We start from the raw sequence: 13,592 nt of genomic DNA, 5'->3' as shown, positions 1-13,592 counted from the left end.
TTGGCCAGGAGAGGTTTGCGGCGTTTTGAAGAAGAGCGGAAGTCGTTTTGCGCAGATGTGGCTCGAGTGCGCCCGTGGGCCCGTGTGTGCAAAAAGATTATTCTGCTCTGATGGGAGGCAAAAAAAGGTGGAAACCAAGGCACTCCTCCTTTGGGCCCATCCTGAGAAGGAGGGATTCGCTGGAAAAGACCATAACGCTAGGAAAGGTTGAAAGCAATAGGAAAAGAGGAAGACTGAATATGAGATAGACTAATTCCCTAAGGGAAGCCATAGGCTTGAGACGGAAAGAGCTGTGCAGGGCAGTTCAGGACAGGGTATTTTGGACGTCGCTCATTCATAGGGTCACCAGGAGTCGGAGGTGACTTGACCGCACACAACAACAACAACAACCCTACCAATAAATGCTTCTCTAGGAGTTGATCTTGGGCTATTCCTCTGGTGCCTTTCCATCTGGGACGATTGGTTCGTGTCCCCAAGTAGACTGGGAACCCATCCCCCTCCACCCATCAATTCTGAGGACACAACATGCAGTACCATGTAACCATCCCAAAGATAATCAGGGTCTGTCCCAGAGGTTCATGGACTACGACTCCCAGAAGTCGTAGTCCATGAACTTCTGGGACAAGACCGGTTGAGAGGGTCTTGTGCTTTCACCTAGAACAGTGGTTCCCAACCTTGGGTCCCCAGAGGTTCTTGGACTACAACTCCCAGAAGGCTCTGCTGGCCAGGATTTCTGGGAGTTGTAGTCCAAGAACCTCTGGGTGTCCAAGACCCTCTCAACCAGTGTGGTATGATGTGCAGCGTATTCCTATATGAATTATAGCAGTTCCTTCCAAATCTACCTCAACTCCAAAAGGATGGTGACTCGATTCTTGAGTCCGGCTGTCAAGTCAGACTTAAGTCACACCAGTGACTCAACACACTCTTTTTTTTTTTTAAAGATTCGGGCTTGACCCACAACTATTTTCTGTTTTTAATAAGGATGCAGACTTGGGGATTAGAACTCAGGTCTTGGTGCCAAAGACTCAAACTTGGGGCTCAGACAACATCCCTGCTACTCCATCGTTTAGCACATGAGATGAAAATCAGTGTCTACCAATTTTGGTATTGCCTACATGGCAACCGAAGTGTAGACTTCTAGAACTGCCATATTCTCAGGTTTTTGAATGAAACTGTTGCAGAGTTTAGGTTTTCTGGTAAAATTCCTTTTTGTTATGTAGCAGACGTACAAAGATTCACAAAGGAGAATAGCTACAAGTTCCCCAAATAGTCCACCCCTTTCTCATTTAACTGGCACTTATAGTCTTAACACCTCACTCCGAGACATCTGTAGAAGAAAGAATAAAAATGCTTCATTACTAACGGTTGTGAACAGATCAACAGCAAACAAACAACGAGCAGTTTCTAACTGAGGAAAGAGAGGGGGAAAGGGCACAGAACAGAGAGGCGCGGTTCTCTTGGAATTCAGAGGTAGGAAGGAATAATTGGTTAGTGCTGAATAGATTGACAGTCACTCTAGGCCATACCTACTACAGACAGCATGCGAGGTTGTAAAAACTCCAGCAGAAACGGGGTATCCTAACCATGCAGGGTCAAACTACATGATCCACCAGCAGAACTGAAATCACAGTGTTCCAGAGATGTGATTCAGGTAGATCCTTTCATCTGATAAATAGGTCTGGAAAGGAAGTCTATATTTCTCTTCTGAAGACTAATCACGAAACAAAGGAAGCTAATCTGAAAATGACTGAAGGAGAGAAAAATTCCAGCTGTGACCATCAGAGGCTTATAGAAAATTAAGGAATTGTGTTTTCTTATCACAGGCTTCTTGTAATCTTATGCTTTGGCCCTTGTAGGGAGTGCTAAAGAGAGATGAACAAATTGCAAAGTTTTCAGCATCCGTTTAAGTGGTCTTCCAGGTTGTGTTTGCTTACAGCTCTCATACTGGCAGAGGATGATGGAAGTTTTAGTTTTTGCAGAGGGTGTCAAATCAAGGAAGGAGGAATGAAAGGATGCTTTTGCCCAGGTGCAGAAAAAAAAAGCATCGGTCGTAACCAAATCAGCGTCTTCCCCACACCCAGCCAAAACCACACGAGTGGAATAAAAAGAAAACTAAGTACAACAATCAGAAAAACCACAGCTTTGCATTTTGGCTTTTCAGCAGCTCTGATGAGATGGTGGCTTCCCCCGCTTGCCTGCTTTTTAGATATTTTAAATAGGGCTTCGGACCTCAGAATAGCAATGGCTGACGTCCTAGCCGACCGCTTTCTAAAGCGAGCCGCACGGGTCAGATGAAATCCGTTAGCAATTGATGGTATTGCCCCGGGCGGGGGGGAAGCCCAGAGCCTCTCCCGACACTGTGTGTAAAATTTGGTGTACATGGCTATTAAATTCGCACACGGGTTCCAAACGATGCCCTGTATTTAAGGCAGCTCCTTTTTAGGTCTGGGAAAGGCCGGAGCAAAGCTGGAGGGGGAAACCAAGTCAGAAAAACACATCCTTTGGATCCTTTCGGGTCACCTGAAGGCAAATCACGGAGTATTTCTAAGCACAACGCCGTAATAGATTCAAGCTTTTTCCCTGATACAACCATAACCCCTGCTTAAAAGCTCATGATACGTTCATACAACGCAGAGCGCTAAGGGAAATAGTGCTAAACAGGGCGTATTTCTTTTCCTTTGGCTGAGTCTCATTTGATTTTTCATTTTCTTTTTTTTGAAAAGAAGTCTTTCAGAAACATCATTAGTTGATCATGTCTGTGCAACAGCTCGCCCCTCGGGGTGGGGGTGGAGGAAAGCAACAACGTTTCCTTAAGCATTTTGGGGAGCCCTTACAGTGGCGCCTCGCTAGACAGTTACCCCGCATGACAGTTTTTTCGCTAGACATTGACTTTTTGCAATCGCTATAGTGATTCCCAAAACAGTGATTCCTATGGGGGAATTTTGCTGGACAATGTTTGGTCCCTGCTTCGCAAACCGATTTTCGCTAGACGATGATTTTGACAGCTCCCTCCGTGCTCGCAAAACGGGTGTTTTCGGGACCTAAGCTTCGCAAGACAGCAATTTAAACAGCTGATCGGCGGTTCGCAGAGCGGCTTTCCTATGGCCGACCTTCGCTGGACAACGACGATTCTTCCCCATTGGAACGCATTAAACAGGTTTCAATGCATTCCAGTGGGGAAATGCTTTTCGCTAGACAACGATTTCGCTAAACAGCGATTTCAGTGGAATGGATTATCATCATCTAGCGAGGCACCACTGTATTACTGTTCTGTCGAAGGCCTTAAGATGATGTGGCAGCAGTAGAGCCTCCCTGTGGCACAGAAGCCTCCAGGGAGCTATACAGATAAATGAGCTCTAAATTGCTTCCTTTCTGGTCATGTTGACTTCAGACATTTCCCCAAGCTTTCTCCCCCCTCCCGAAAAACACTAGCTTTGTTAAGTGCATATCTGTCTGATATATAAGGAGACCAGGTCAGGGGGGCATCATCAGCTCCTTCATTTTACCCTCTTACGAAATTGCAGCCCGGCTGTTATTCTTTTATTAGGCTGTTTGCCTTACATTTCTGCCTGAAAGGCTTGTTTATGGTGTGAAGAACACCGTGCATTTTCTGCTATCAAGGTACAGCTTATGTCCTGTTGTTGTTAAGCAACCATGAAATATGTAATTTGAAAAACAACAACACAATACCGCGATGCACAGTATTGGGTAGAAGCATCCTTTCGGGAGTTGACCGGCCTGTACATCATTGGCGTGCCAAAAAATGGGACAGACAAGCTCAGTGAAATGAATCAAATAGGGCAATAAATATGAATTAAACCATTCAAATTAATTTCCAAGGAGCCAAACTGAACTCTCAAGCTTCTGTTGTTCACAAAATATATTTGGAATTCCCACTCATCTGGACTGAAATCTGTTTTGTTAAGTTATTTCCCCCCAGATAGGAGACCAATTAGTATTGGGCATCACATAGCATAATAATGTAGAACTCCTTTCTTTGGGACCGGTATCCGCTGATTCACTTATCCGCTGAATATAATTTTATTTATTTATTTTGTAGATGTGTGTGTGAAATTCAATCTCAGGCTTCCTGTGGTCTAATCCATCATTGTCTCCACTTTACCACACTGTATATTCCACTGCTGACTTACTTTTGTTATATAGCACCCTGAAAAATGTTAACATGCGCTTTTTGTTCACTGATCCAACATGGTGCACATTCTGGCTTTTGCGCCATAAAATTTGAATGGAATTTTTATGTGCATGCTATTTTCTTTTGCTTTCTGAAGCTGAAACCATCCAACCAACTCGTTCCATCGATGAGTTTTCTTGGCTTTGAAGGACTCAAAACTTTTGTTCTAAAAAAACATCCTCCACTTTCCTCTTGCTCTATTTTTACAATGCTCATTTGACTGACCAACCTAATACATGTCTTGAAGTGAAACTATCTGGCGTATCTTGTTAAAATACTGACTCTCATAAATCCTGATGAAGGTGGATTTTGAATCCAAGTCTCCCCCCCCCCAAAAAAAAAACAGCAGTGAACTGAAGGAAAAACTAGGAAGACATGGGAAGAAAAGAACTATTGTTTGTTTGCTTCTTTTAAGTAACGAAAAGCCGCAGCTGAGGGGCGGGTATGAAATCATCCCATCGTCTGCATTTGTAACTCTCCTGCAAAGCAATTTGGTTGGGGAGTCAAAAACAAAAACACAGCCCATTAGGGATTGCTCAAGAATCCAGACCGATCCAAATTATTTTCTCTGCATTCCAGGATTCGTTACATCAACTCCCAAAGGGACCAATTCGCTAATTTCACAAACCTCACGGAAAAAAAAGCTCAGCGGACAAACCTACAGCAACCTAATGCCTGAGGGTTTTGTTTTTTTGGGGGGGGGATGATGTTAGAATTTACATCGCATAAAACCTCCTTTGGCTTATACCGAGAAATCGGAGACCGAACCTTGGCAGAATTCTTTTGTGAGACCTTGTGGGAATTATTTTTTGGACTGCGAATCCCACACTTCTCTCTTCTGGGGTGTGTGTGTGTTTCTACCTGACACCTTACAAAGACCTCAGTACGGCTCGCCTGGGGGAAAGGCCTAAACTAGGCCTGGAACTTTGAGGCCTAGCTAGGCCTAGTTCCACCTGACTTCCTGTTCAGACAGGAAGTTCCTGGGGGACAGAAGCAGAAAGGGATTGAACTGTTGAAATCTAAAAAAAAGAAGGTAGAAGGACGGGATAAAAATCAAACCAATCAATATTTTTATTTATTTATTTATTTATTAAACGTACATGCCGCCCATTTAGATATAGTCTACTCTGGGCGGCTCACAAACACGTAATTAAAAAAAATCAATATAAAATAACGGTTCCTGACATTAACACAAAAACAGAATAGATAAAGAAAGAAAGAGAATTGCGTAAATACAGAAGGGACCCTCCACCCATCAACATCTATCGCTATTTACTTCTCTGTCGTGGCCTTTCTTCGCTCATTAGACTCCGAGATTCCAGCAATGCCATAGCCTGGAATCACAATCTGGAACGTTTACTAGCCTCATCATCACAACGTACAGTTTCATGGCTTCCATCGACCGCCTCTCCCAGGCAGGAGAAAGGAGGGCGAAGGGTCTAATCTAGGGAGGGTAACAGCTGAAAGGTCAAGAGAAGACCAGGGCACCACGTCATTCTAGAAATATGTGAAATTATCGGACTCGTGCAGTCCCCACTGAGGCCGCCAAAACATGAAGGAATCGGGAAGTGTCCTCCCCTCGAAATCAAGATGATTTAAATTGAGGGGAATAATTGCACTGGGCCAAAATTTGCTTTGCAAGCTTTGACGCAGGAGGTTAACATCAGACGCAGTCCCCTGTTTCGTGCTGTCGTCACTTAGAACACAATCGGATGCCTTTTTTTTTACGTGGAAGAAAACAGAGCCGCCGTGTTTCAGGCCACAAGATACCAGTTTTGGGACCCTTCTGCCAGGTTTCAAGAGTTGACCCTGACATATAGGATGCTGGGGATGGAGAAACCCAAGGAATTCAATCCGAGGGGCCAGAATCCTATGGACGTTCCTGGGATGTTTGGGCAACCAGATCGTGGCTAATTGTGATGAATTGATGAGGGCCCAGGATGGGTCGCAGTCTGGTGCCTGGTCGTGTGCAGGACTGCACAACTCATTGCAGTAATGTGACCTTGTCAATTAGTTGTAGTTCGCTGCCGTGACGTACACAAATATGATGGTGTGTGTGTGTGTGTGTGTGTGTGTGTGTCTCCCTTCCTTTTCACCATTTGGTTCCTACAAACACACCTGTGAGGTAGGCTAGGCTGTGAGAAAGTGACTGATCCAAGTCTGCCCAGTGATAACTGGTTTGAATTTAGTGCAACTTGTATATGATGGCTTTGAGAAGTTTCGACTTGGGACCTTTTCTGGACTGGGGTTGAATGTCAGTCAATTCAGTAAAAAACAATCATGGCCTCGGATTCTTTCCCCCACTTACCAGTTAAGCTGAGTGATGTGAAACGTTGACATCTGTTTTCATCTATGAAGAAGTGTGAGTAAACAGAAACGTTTTATTCTTTTTCATTACCAGAGTCTCTGAGTGAGTGTATTGAGACAGGAAGTGCCAGTTGAGGTGAACTAACAAATAAGAGGTGGTCTGTTAAGGGAGACTTGAAGCCAATCTGTCCTGTAGGTCCCTGTCTGAACCGTTTATATCTATCACACAATAAAAGGGTGTTTTTTTTTAAATTAAGCCACATTAATTCCTCACCTAGTCTGCCCCCAAGAAATCTGTTTCCTGCAGATTCTAACATCCGATTCCAGCCCCTATATCAAGCTAAGTCTCGGTAAAATGCAGCACTATGATTCCTGTATTTGAGGCTTGAACTAATTTTTTTTTCAAAAAAATAAAATGTTAGCAAAGTGTCTCGCATTCCTCATGAGATGCAAATACTTCTTATCGAAAGGAACGTTGAGTAAGAGGCGCAATTAGCTAATAGGACAAATATTTTTGAAGGGAGGAGAGGCTCCCCTCCCGAGCAAGACTCTGACAGATCTTTCCAAGTCTTCTGGGGCTCGTCATGCCGTTTTGTCATCACGTCGAGCTGCGCCAAAGGCTCGTATTTTGCAGGAAAAACTCCCCATTCAGAACGTGGCAGTTGCACAGAACATGCCGGCCCGTCAGTGCCAAGCGGAATCTCAAGCATCGCTGTGCTTTTCTGAGCATCCAGCTGGGGAGGGAAATTTTACATCCCGTGGGGGGGGGGCAAAGAGACAGCTGTCAAAGCCTGCGCCTGCCCATGCCGGAAAGGGCTGCTGCAATGTCAGTTTGTTTAAATCCTTGTTATTTAATTTTAACTTAGTTTAATTCGGAGTGCTTCGTTGTATTAGATCTATGTTTGTCTTAGAGCTTGGCACCTCTCCTCTTGCTTTCTAAGAGTATTGGGATGGAAGTCTTTATCTCCCTCCTACTTTTATGGGCATCCCTTCTGAGTTTAACATTCCTTTGGGTTAACAAGCATTTGTGTTTCGGTTGCTCTGCCCTGGCAGTTCGCTCTTCGAAGCCACCTACGTGGGTCTGTTTACCCAGCCGCAAGGTCACCCTGGCCTCTAGACCTCAGGATATCTTACCCCCCTGAGAGCAGCTTGGCTCTTTTAAACGGCACCCCCTGGGTCTTTACTGCTCCTCGACAAGATTTAAACAGCAACCAGATTGCATCACAAACAGCCAAACTACACACCCTGTGGATTCACATTATAATGGCAGCTGTTGCTCAGCGCTTGGAAAAATGTTCAATTTTTTTTAGGAGAAAGAATTTTTTAAAATTCTTTACTTACAGTTGCTTGAAATGGCAGACTTGTGCATGCAACTTTCTTTACTGCACACATGCATTTGACTATCCCTTTAAAAAAAAACACACAAATCAATGCATATATGCATCTGTTTGGGATTTGCTGTGTTCCTCCTGGTTCTTTCCCCTCCTGGATTGAATACTCTATTAGTAGCTCCATCCCTTTATGGCCGAACATGGGTTTGTTTTCACTTGGAATTATTGGCTTTCTTGACATCTGCCAAAGACTTTGATGTCGACGGGTGAAAAGTACAGCTGGGCTTTTTGGTTTGCAAAATATTTTGCTCCGAGGCATACGAAAAAAAAAAGGCCGTCCACCTGATCTCGGTATATTCTTTCCAGATTTTTGTTTTTCAATTAAAGAGCTATTTAGAACTGTTGCATAATCAGGCAGTCATTGTTATGATTGGGCTTTTCTGAGACCTTAAAAAAAAAGCAACCGACTCCATGCCCTCTTCACGTGAATCGCTAGGTTTTTAACAGGCAAAACTCCTCAACGCTTTCCCTCTGGAAGGTTGCAGACCTTATACAAGCAACGTTATAGAGACCGCTAGGCTTGGGATATGATGATTTGACTCTGATGTATGACTAATCTTCCAGCACAAAGGGAATCAAGGAGGCTCAGCTGAGAAAACTTGGCAGCCGAAGTAACATAAAATAAAAATTGAGCATTGCTTAAGCCTTGCGTAGCAGATTGCTCCCCAGGGGCCAAAGGGAAGCATGTACTTGGTGAGAAGCATTTGAAACCACAATCTGTGAGTGTCTCTTCTTCCCTTTTGTGATGCTATTGTGCGAACTTACCAAATCGGGGGGGCGAATAGCCGAAGAACGGAGCTACTGCGAACACCAAGCTGTCTTTTCCGAAACAAGTTTCAATTGGGGTGTGTGTGTCCATTTGCAACGAAGTCGATCGAAAGATGGCGTTGTGCCAACGGGAGCATGGAATTGTTATTGGCCAATGTTTTAAACATTGTTTTCGAAAGGCAGGAATCTGGAGTGATCTGTCAAGAAATCCCCATGATGGGTCAACTTGCGCCTTGTATCCACCAATGGTTCCCAACTTTGAGTTGCCAGATGTTCATGGGCTCAAACTCCCAGAAGCCTTCACCACCACCTCTGCTGGCCAGGATTTCTGGGAGCTGTAGTCCAAGAACATCTGGAGACCCCAAGGTTGGGAACTGCCAGTGTGGACAATTCTCAGTAGACAACATTGTTGAGCTAAGAAGAGCGGTGGTCTGAATGAGTAGAAGACACTTCCTTCTGTTTCTTACTGGTGAAATTGCCTCCCCCCCCCTTAAGCCCACACCAGCCACCCCTTCTTGGGGTAACCTAGCCAAAATTTTCAGGCTCTAACGATACAATAAGCCGCCATCCCAATCCATCAAGTTAACAAACACTCTGTTATATCTTTGAAACCTCCTAGCTTGCGAATGTATTTCCTTCCTCTCTCTGTAACAGGGATCTGTTCTCCAATAAAGACTTGGGAGAACCATTAAACAATGTCAAAAAAACCCAGGAGAAAACAACCCAATCTACCATTTCCCCCTCCTGGCTGAAAATGGCTCTAAATGGGAATGCAATTCTCTAGGAAGACTTTAAAAAATACTAATAATAATAGTGGAAGAAGAGCATTGGGGGAAGGAACGGTCAGGATGTTTATTTGTTGGGCAGGTCTCCGGTAACACCGGCTACAGCCAAGTCGAAATGCAGCCAAGCATCTCCTGGCGATGAAGTTGTGTGTGTGAGAGAGACTCTTCCTTTTTTGTGTGTGTAGAAGAGAAGAGGCAAAGATGCCCCAGAGGTTTACGGTAGATGCTTTAATTTCGCCCCTCTTCCTGCGATCTCTGGGTCCGGCAAAGCACCATCACAAGGATGATGCTTCATGCTTTTGTTGCTGATCAGCCAGGCTGGTAGTTGATTGGAAATGTCCTCCCTGCCAGGATTCAAGAAAAAGGGAATTAAAACTCACCCCTTACCAAATAAGAGAAAGGGTGGCCATGGATTACCGTATCTTTCCATGTATAAGACTATACTTTTGTCTAAAATCTTTTTTGGGGGTCGTCTTATACACAGAAGTAAGCTGAGGAGAGAACAAAAACAAGTGGAGGGGAAAGCAGGGATCGAAGCGATCCTGCAGCGCTTTGATCCCTTTCCGCCTACACTTGCTAAGCCCCACTTAGATTTTTAAATTTTGGATTAGAAAAGTGGGGGGCGTCTTATACATGGGGCATTTTATACAAAGAAAAATATGGTAAATAACGATTATGGAGATCAATCAGCTGGGATTTATTTCAGATGGGATTTCACTGTCCCTTAATGACCAAGTTCACAGTCCAGTGGGCGGGCGCAGAACTCCAGATTTGGCTAATTTTCATGTGATAACTGAGAAAACATATTTATTTCACCTTTCTCAGCCCAAGATTTTGGTTTGTTGGTCTGATAGAGCTAATGCGTATTCTTGAGAATGGGTCCTGTAAAATGTCGGATATCATGGTAATTTTGCCCTCATGCATGAACAAGTGATCACAGTAGCAATGGATGGGTTGTTTGTGTCTTTCCGTCCACCCACTTGTTCTTTTGTGCCTAATGTCAATTTGGGGGGGGCTGTTGGTGTGTACTTCACTTGAAAACATTGTCACTGGCTGGAGATATTAAAAGAGTAAAAGAAAAATCCCAGAAACACATTACTAAACATGTTCTGAATGTTTTATGTAAATGTATTTTTATATTTTGATGTTCTTCATTTGCAATTTATTATTTCTATTATCTCTTTTGTTAAATTGTATTTTAAGCCTATTGTTTATATAAGTTGTAAAATTGCCCGGATGTGCGGTACAAAAATGAAATAACACCACCCTACTACTGCTACTGCTACTACTAAAGATGAAGTTGTCAGAACTGGCCTCTAGGGGGAGCAAGAGACATGCTGTCTATCTATAGCATTCACTTTCAAAACGGTGTTTGCTATTATCCACGTTTTTCAGCATCCACAAGGGGGGATTGGAACTGATCCCCCACGGATGTGAGTGTTCTACTGTATAATCTATAATCTCAGAACTGCAGAGCTGGGAGAGACCCTATAAGTCGATTCCAGCCGCTGTCAAGGAGGCCCAGTGGGGAATCAAACTTGCAACCACTGACTGATCTCCTACTAAAAACAACTTTAATAAGCTTTTGGAAACCTGTATGCTTTCTATTCTTTTCAGACTCCTTTCCAGTACAGGCAAGTACTGAATACAAGCAACGAAGTCCATCTGTACTGTGCTTTTCTAGATTACAGGTACGTGACAGAGAATATTTTTTTTATAAAAATATCACTTTCCATTGAGACGCTTGATCCGAGGGGTTGAGTCATGTTAAAGGCAGTAGTTGTAATGGTGGAGTATTCTGACCCACCCACTCCTCCCTCTTGGAATTCATGGGAACAGTCAAAACAATGAAATCATGAGCAGTAAAATAAAAAACAGACCGCTCGCCCGTTATTCACCTAAGGGAAGGGATTTCTTCTTCACATCTGGATAGAAAGGGAAAACCGGAGGAGATTTAAAATGAAAACCCACCATATGGGCTAGAAGGTTAATCATGCTTTGGAACAACCTCCTCATCTCGGCCCGTTCCCATACTTTGAGCAAAATTCAGCAGAAACAGTGTTAATTATAGTCTGATGTTTAGAGTTTGTTGATGAGTGGAAATTAGGAAAGTTTTTTTTTTCCTTTCCATCCTTAGCTAGCAGAATGCTCATTTTTGGTTCAATGTGCAGTTTTGTGAACGGTAGGGGCTGATTTTCAAATGCTCCCCCCCCGAGTCGTAACTAAGAACGGACATAAAAAGGTGTCGTTAGAGCAGGAAATGGCAGCGTTTATAGAGGCTACTTTGGGAAATTGATTCGTTTGAAATGTAGTGCCGGAGGACAGCTTTGCTGATACCCTGGACAGCTGGAAAGGCAAACCAGTGGGTGCTAGATCAAATCAAACCTGAACAATCTCTGGAGGCACACATGGTGAAGCTGAGACTGGCCTACTTTGGAAACATCATGAGGAGGTCAGATTCTTTGGGGGGGGGGAAATGTCGAGAAAGGTGGAAGACAACAGGAAAAGAGGAAGACCAAAACATGAGATAGACTGACACCCTAAAGGAAGCCACATGTTTAAGTTTTCAAGGGTTGAGTTGCGCTGTTGAGGACAGGGCATTTTGGAGATCACTCATTCATAGGTTCGCCATGGGTCAGAGGTGACGATGACACACAACAATGACTTGGGGGGCTCCCCACCCCACCTTTGCCATTGGAATCTTGACACCTCTGGGTATCTTAGTTGCAGGAGAGAGAGCAGCTTTCCAAAACACACATAAGAATAAGAGAGCTGTCCGTTTGGGAACTCTTTTGGCTGGAGCAAACCAGAAGTGTATGCAGCTGGAAAGCAAATCCTTCAACCATGGGGCTCATTTGCATATCCAATCACCGGTAATGAATACAACCTTCACACACTATTTGCATAACATATGGTGGGTGCCAAGCTTCACTTAGTCTGCAAAGCTTTTAAAGGGCTTGTTTTACATAGTCGTGAGCCAGAGGTGGCGATCCTGGCCTTGTTTCCCCATAACAACAGAAGAATGGGTTGAATCCAGAGTTAGATCTGCAGGGCTGGAAGGGACCCAGTAGATCACTGTGTCCAGCCCCTGTCAAGGAGGCTTTCAGCAACAGACTCTAGAGAGGGAGGAAGGACTGGAGCAGAGAGGCGGGGCTCCCTTTGAAAACCAGAAGCAGGGAAAGAACAATTGGTTGTTGCTGGATAGATTGACAGTTATCCCAGCCAAGAAAGGCCCCGCCCAGCCAAAGCTGCTAAAGGCACCCTGCAAGGTTGTAAAAACTCCGACAGTTACATCCTTCGTCTTCTCTCTTCTGATCATAAATCGTCCCTTGGTTTTAAACTCAAACAGTTTTCTTAAGCTGCCTGAAACTTTGGGAAGGCAGCCTTGACGTGTTTAAAATGTACTGACCTCAGAAATAAACCTCCTTTTGGCTTCGCAGCAACGGGAGCGGTGTTTGGTCGAACGAGGGCTGCGTCCGTGAGGGTGGAGATTTCAACTATTCCATCTGCTTGTGTAACCACCTCACCAGCTTTGCCATCTTGATGCAGGTTGTCCCACTAAAGGTAAGAACCAAATGCCACTGCAAGGTTTCTGGCTCCTTCTAGAGGCCCGTTCTGGTAAATACACTGTGGGAATACATATAAATAGGTATGTCTGGGGGGGGGGTTCTTTTAGTTTTTTCAACCAGTTAATAAACAAATCAGTGGATACTGATCCTGTGGATAGGGGGGTCCTACCGTACAGTATTCATTTGCTTGGGGCTTTGCTCCCCTGCTTTTTTGGGGGGGCAATCTTAACATCTGTCTGTGGGTTGGAAAGGCAGGGTAGGAATCTCCATTGAGCAGAAAGTTCTGCCAACATCAGACAAGCACTAATCTCTACGAAGAATATATAGAGGACAGGGTTCAGTTCCCTCAGATCATTCCAATCAAGTTCAGAAGAAAACCTGGACTGGATTTGCTGCTCCACTGGTCCAGGAGCTACCAATGTCCAGTGCCCAGGATTTTTGACATTTTGGACCAGAAATGAAGAAGAAAGGCAGGGTAAAAAATTGTAGATAAATAAATAAATTGCACAAGAGCAATGGGAGAGAAGACCAGTTGACGCTGCGCAATCCAAGCAGAGGGTCGTCCAACTCCCCTATTGCT

General features: G+C 44.2%; 1 protein-coding gene across 2 annotated transcripts in view; it reads left to right on the top strand.

The window, feature by feature from the left end:
- ADGRD1 (adhesion G protein-coupled receptor D1) overlaps positions 1–13,592 on the top strand; it is a 128,753-nt gene that overhangs the window by 60,465 nt on the left and 54,696 nt on the right. For both annotated transcript variants that reach the window (XM_072983176.2, XM_072983175.2), the window contains 2 exons: positions 11,061–11,134; positions 12,884–13,007. In XM_072983176.2, coding sequence (XP_072839277.2) covers positions 11,061–11,134; positions 12,884–13,007 — 198 coding nt within the window. The remainder of the gene's footprint in view (positions 1–11,060; positions 11,135–12,883; positions 13,008–13,592) is intronic.

Source organism: Pogona vitticeps, chromosome 14 (assembly GCF_051106095.1).
Source record: "Pogona vitticeps strain Pit_001003342236 chromosome 14, PviZW2.1, whole genome shotgun sequence".
Classification (NCBI taxonomy): domain Eukaryota; kingdom Metazoa; phylum Chordata; class Lepidosauria; order Squamata; family Agamidae; genus Pogona; species Pogona vitticeps.
Note: the sequence above shows the minus strand (reverse complement) of the source record. Positions and strands in the feature narration are given on the sequence as shown.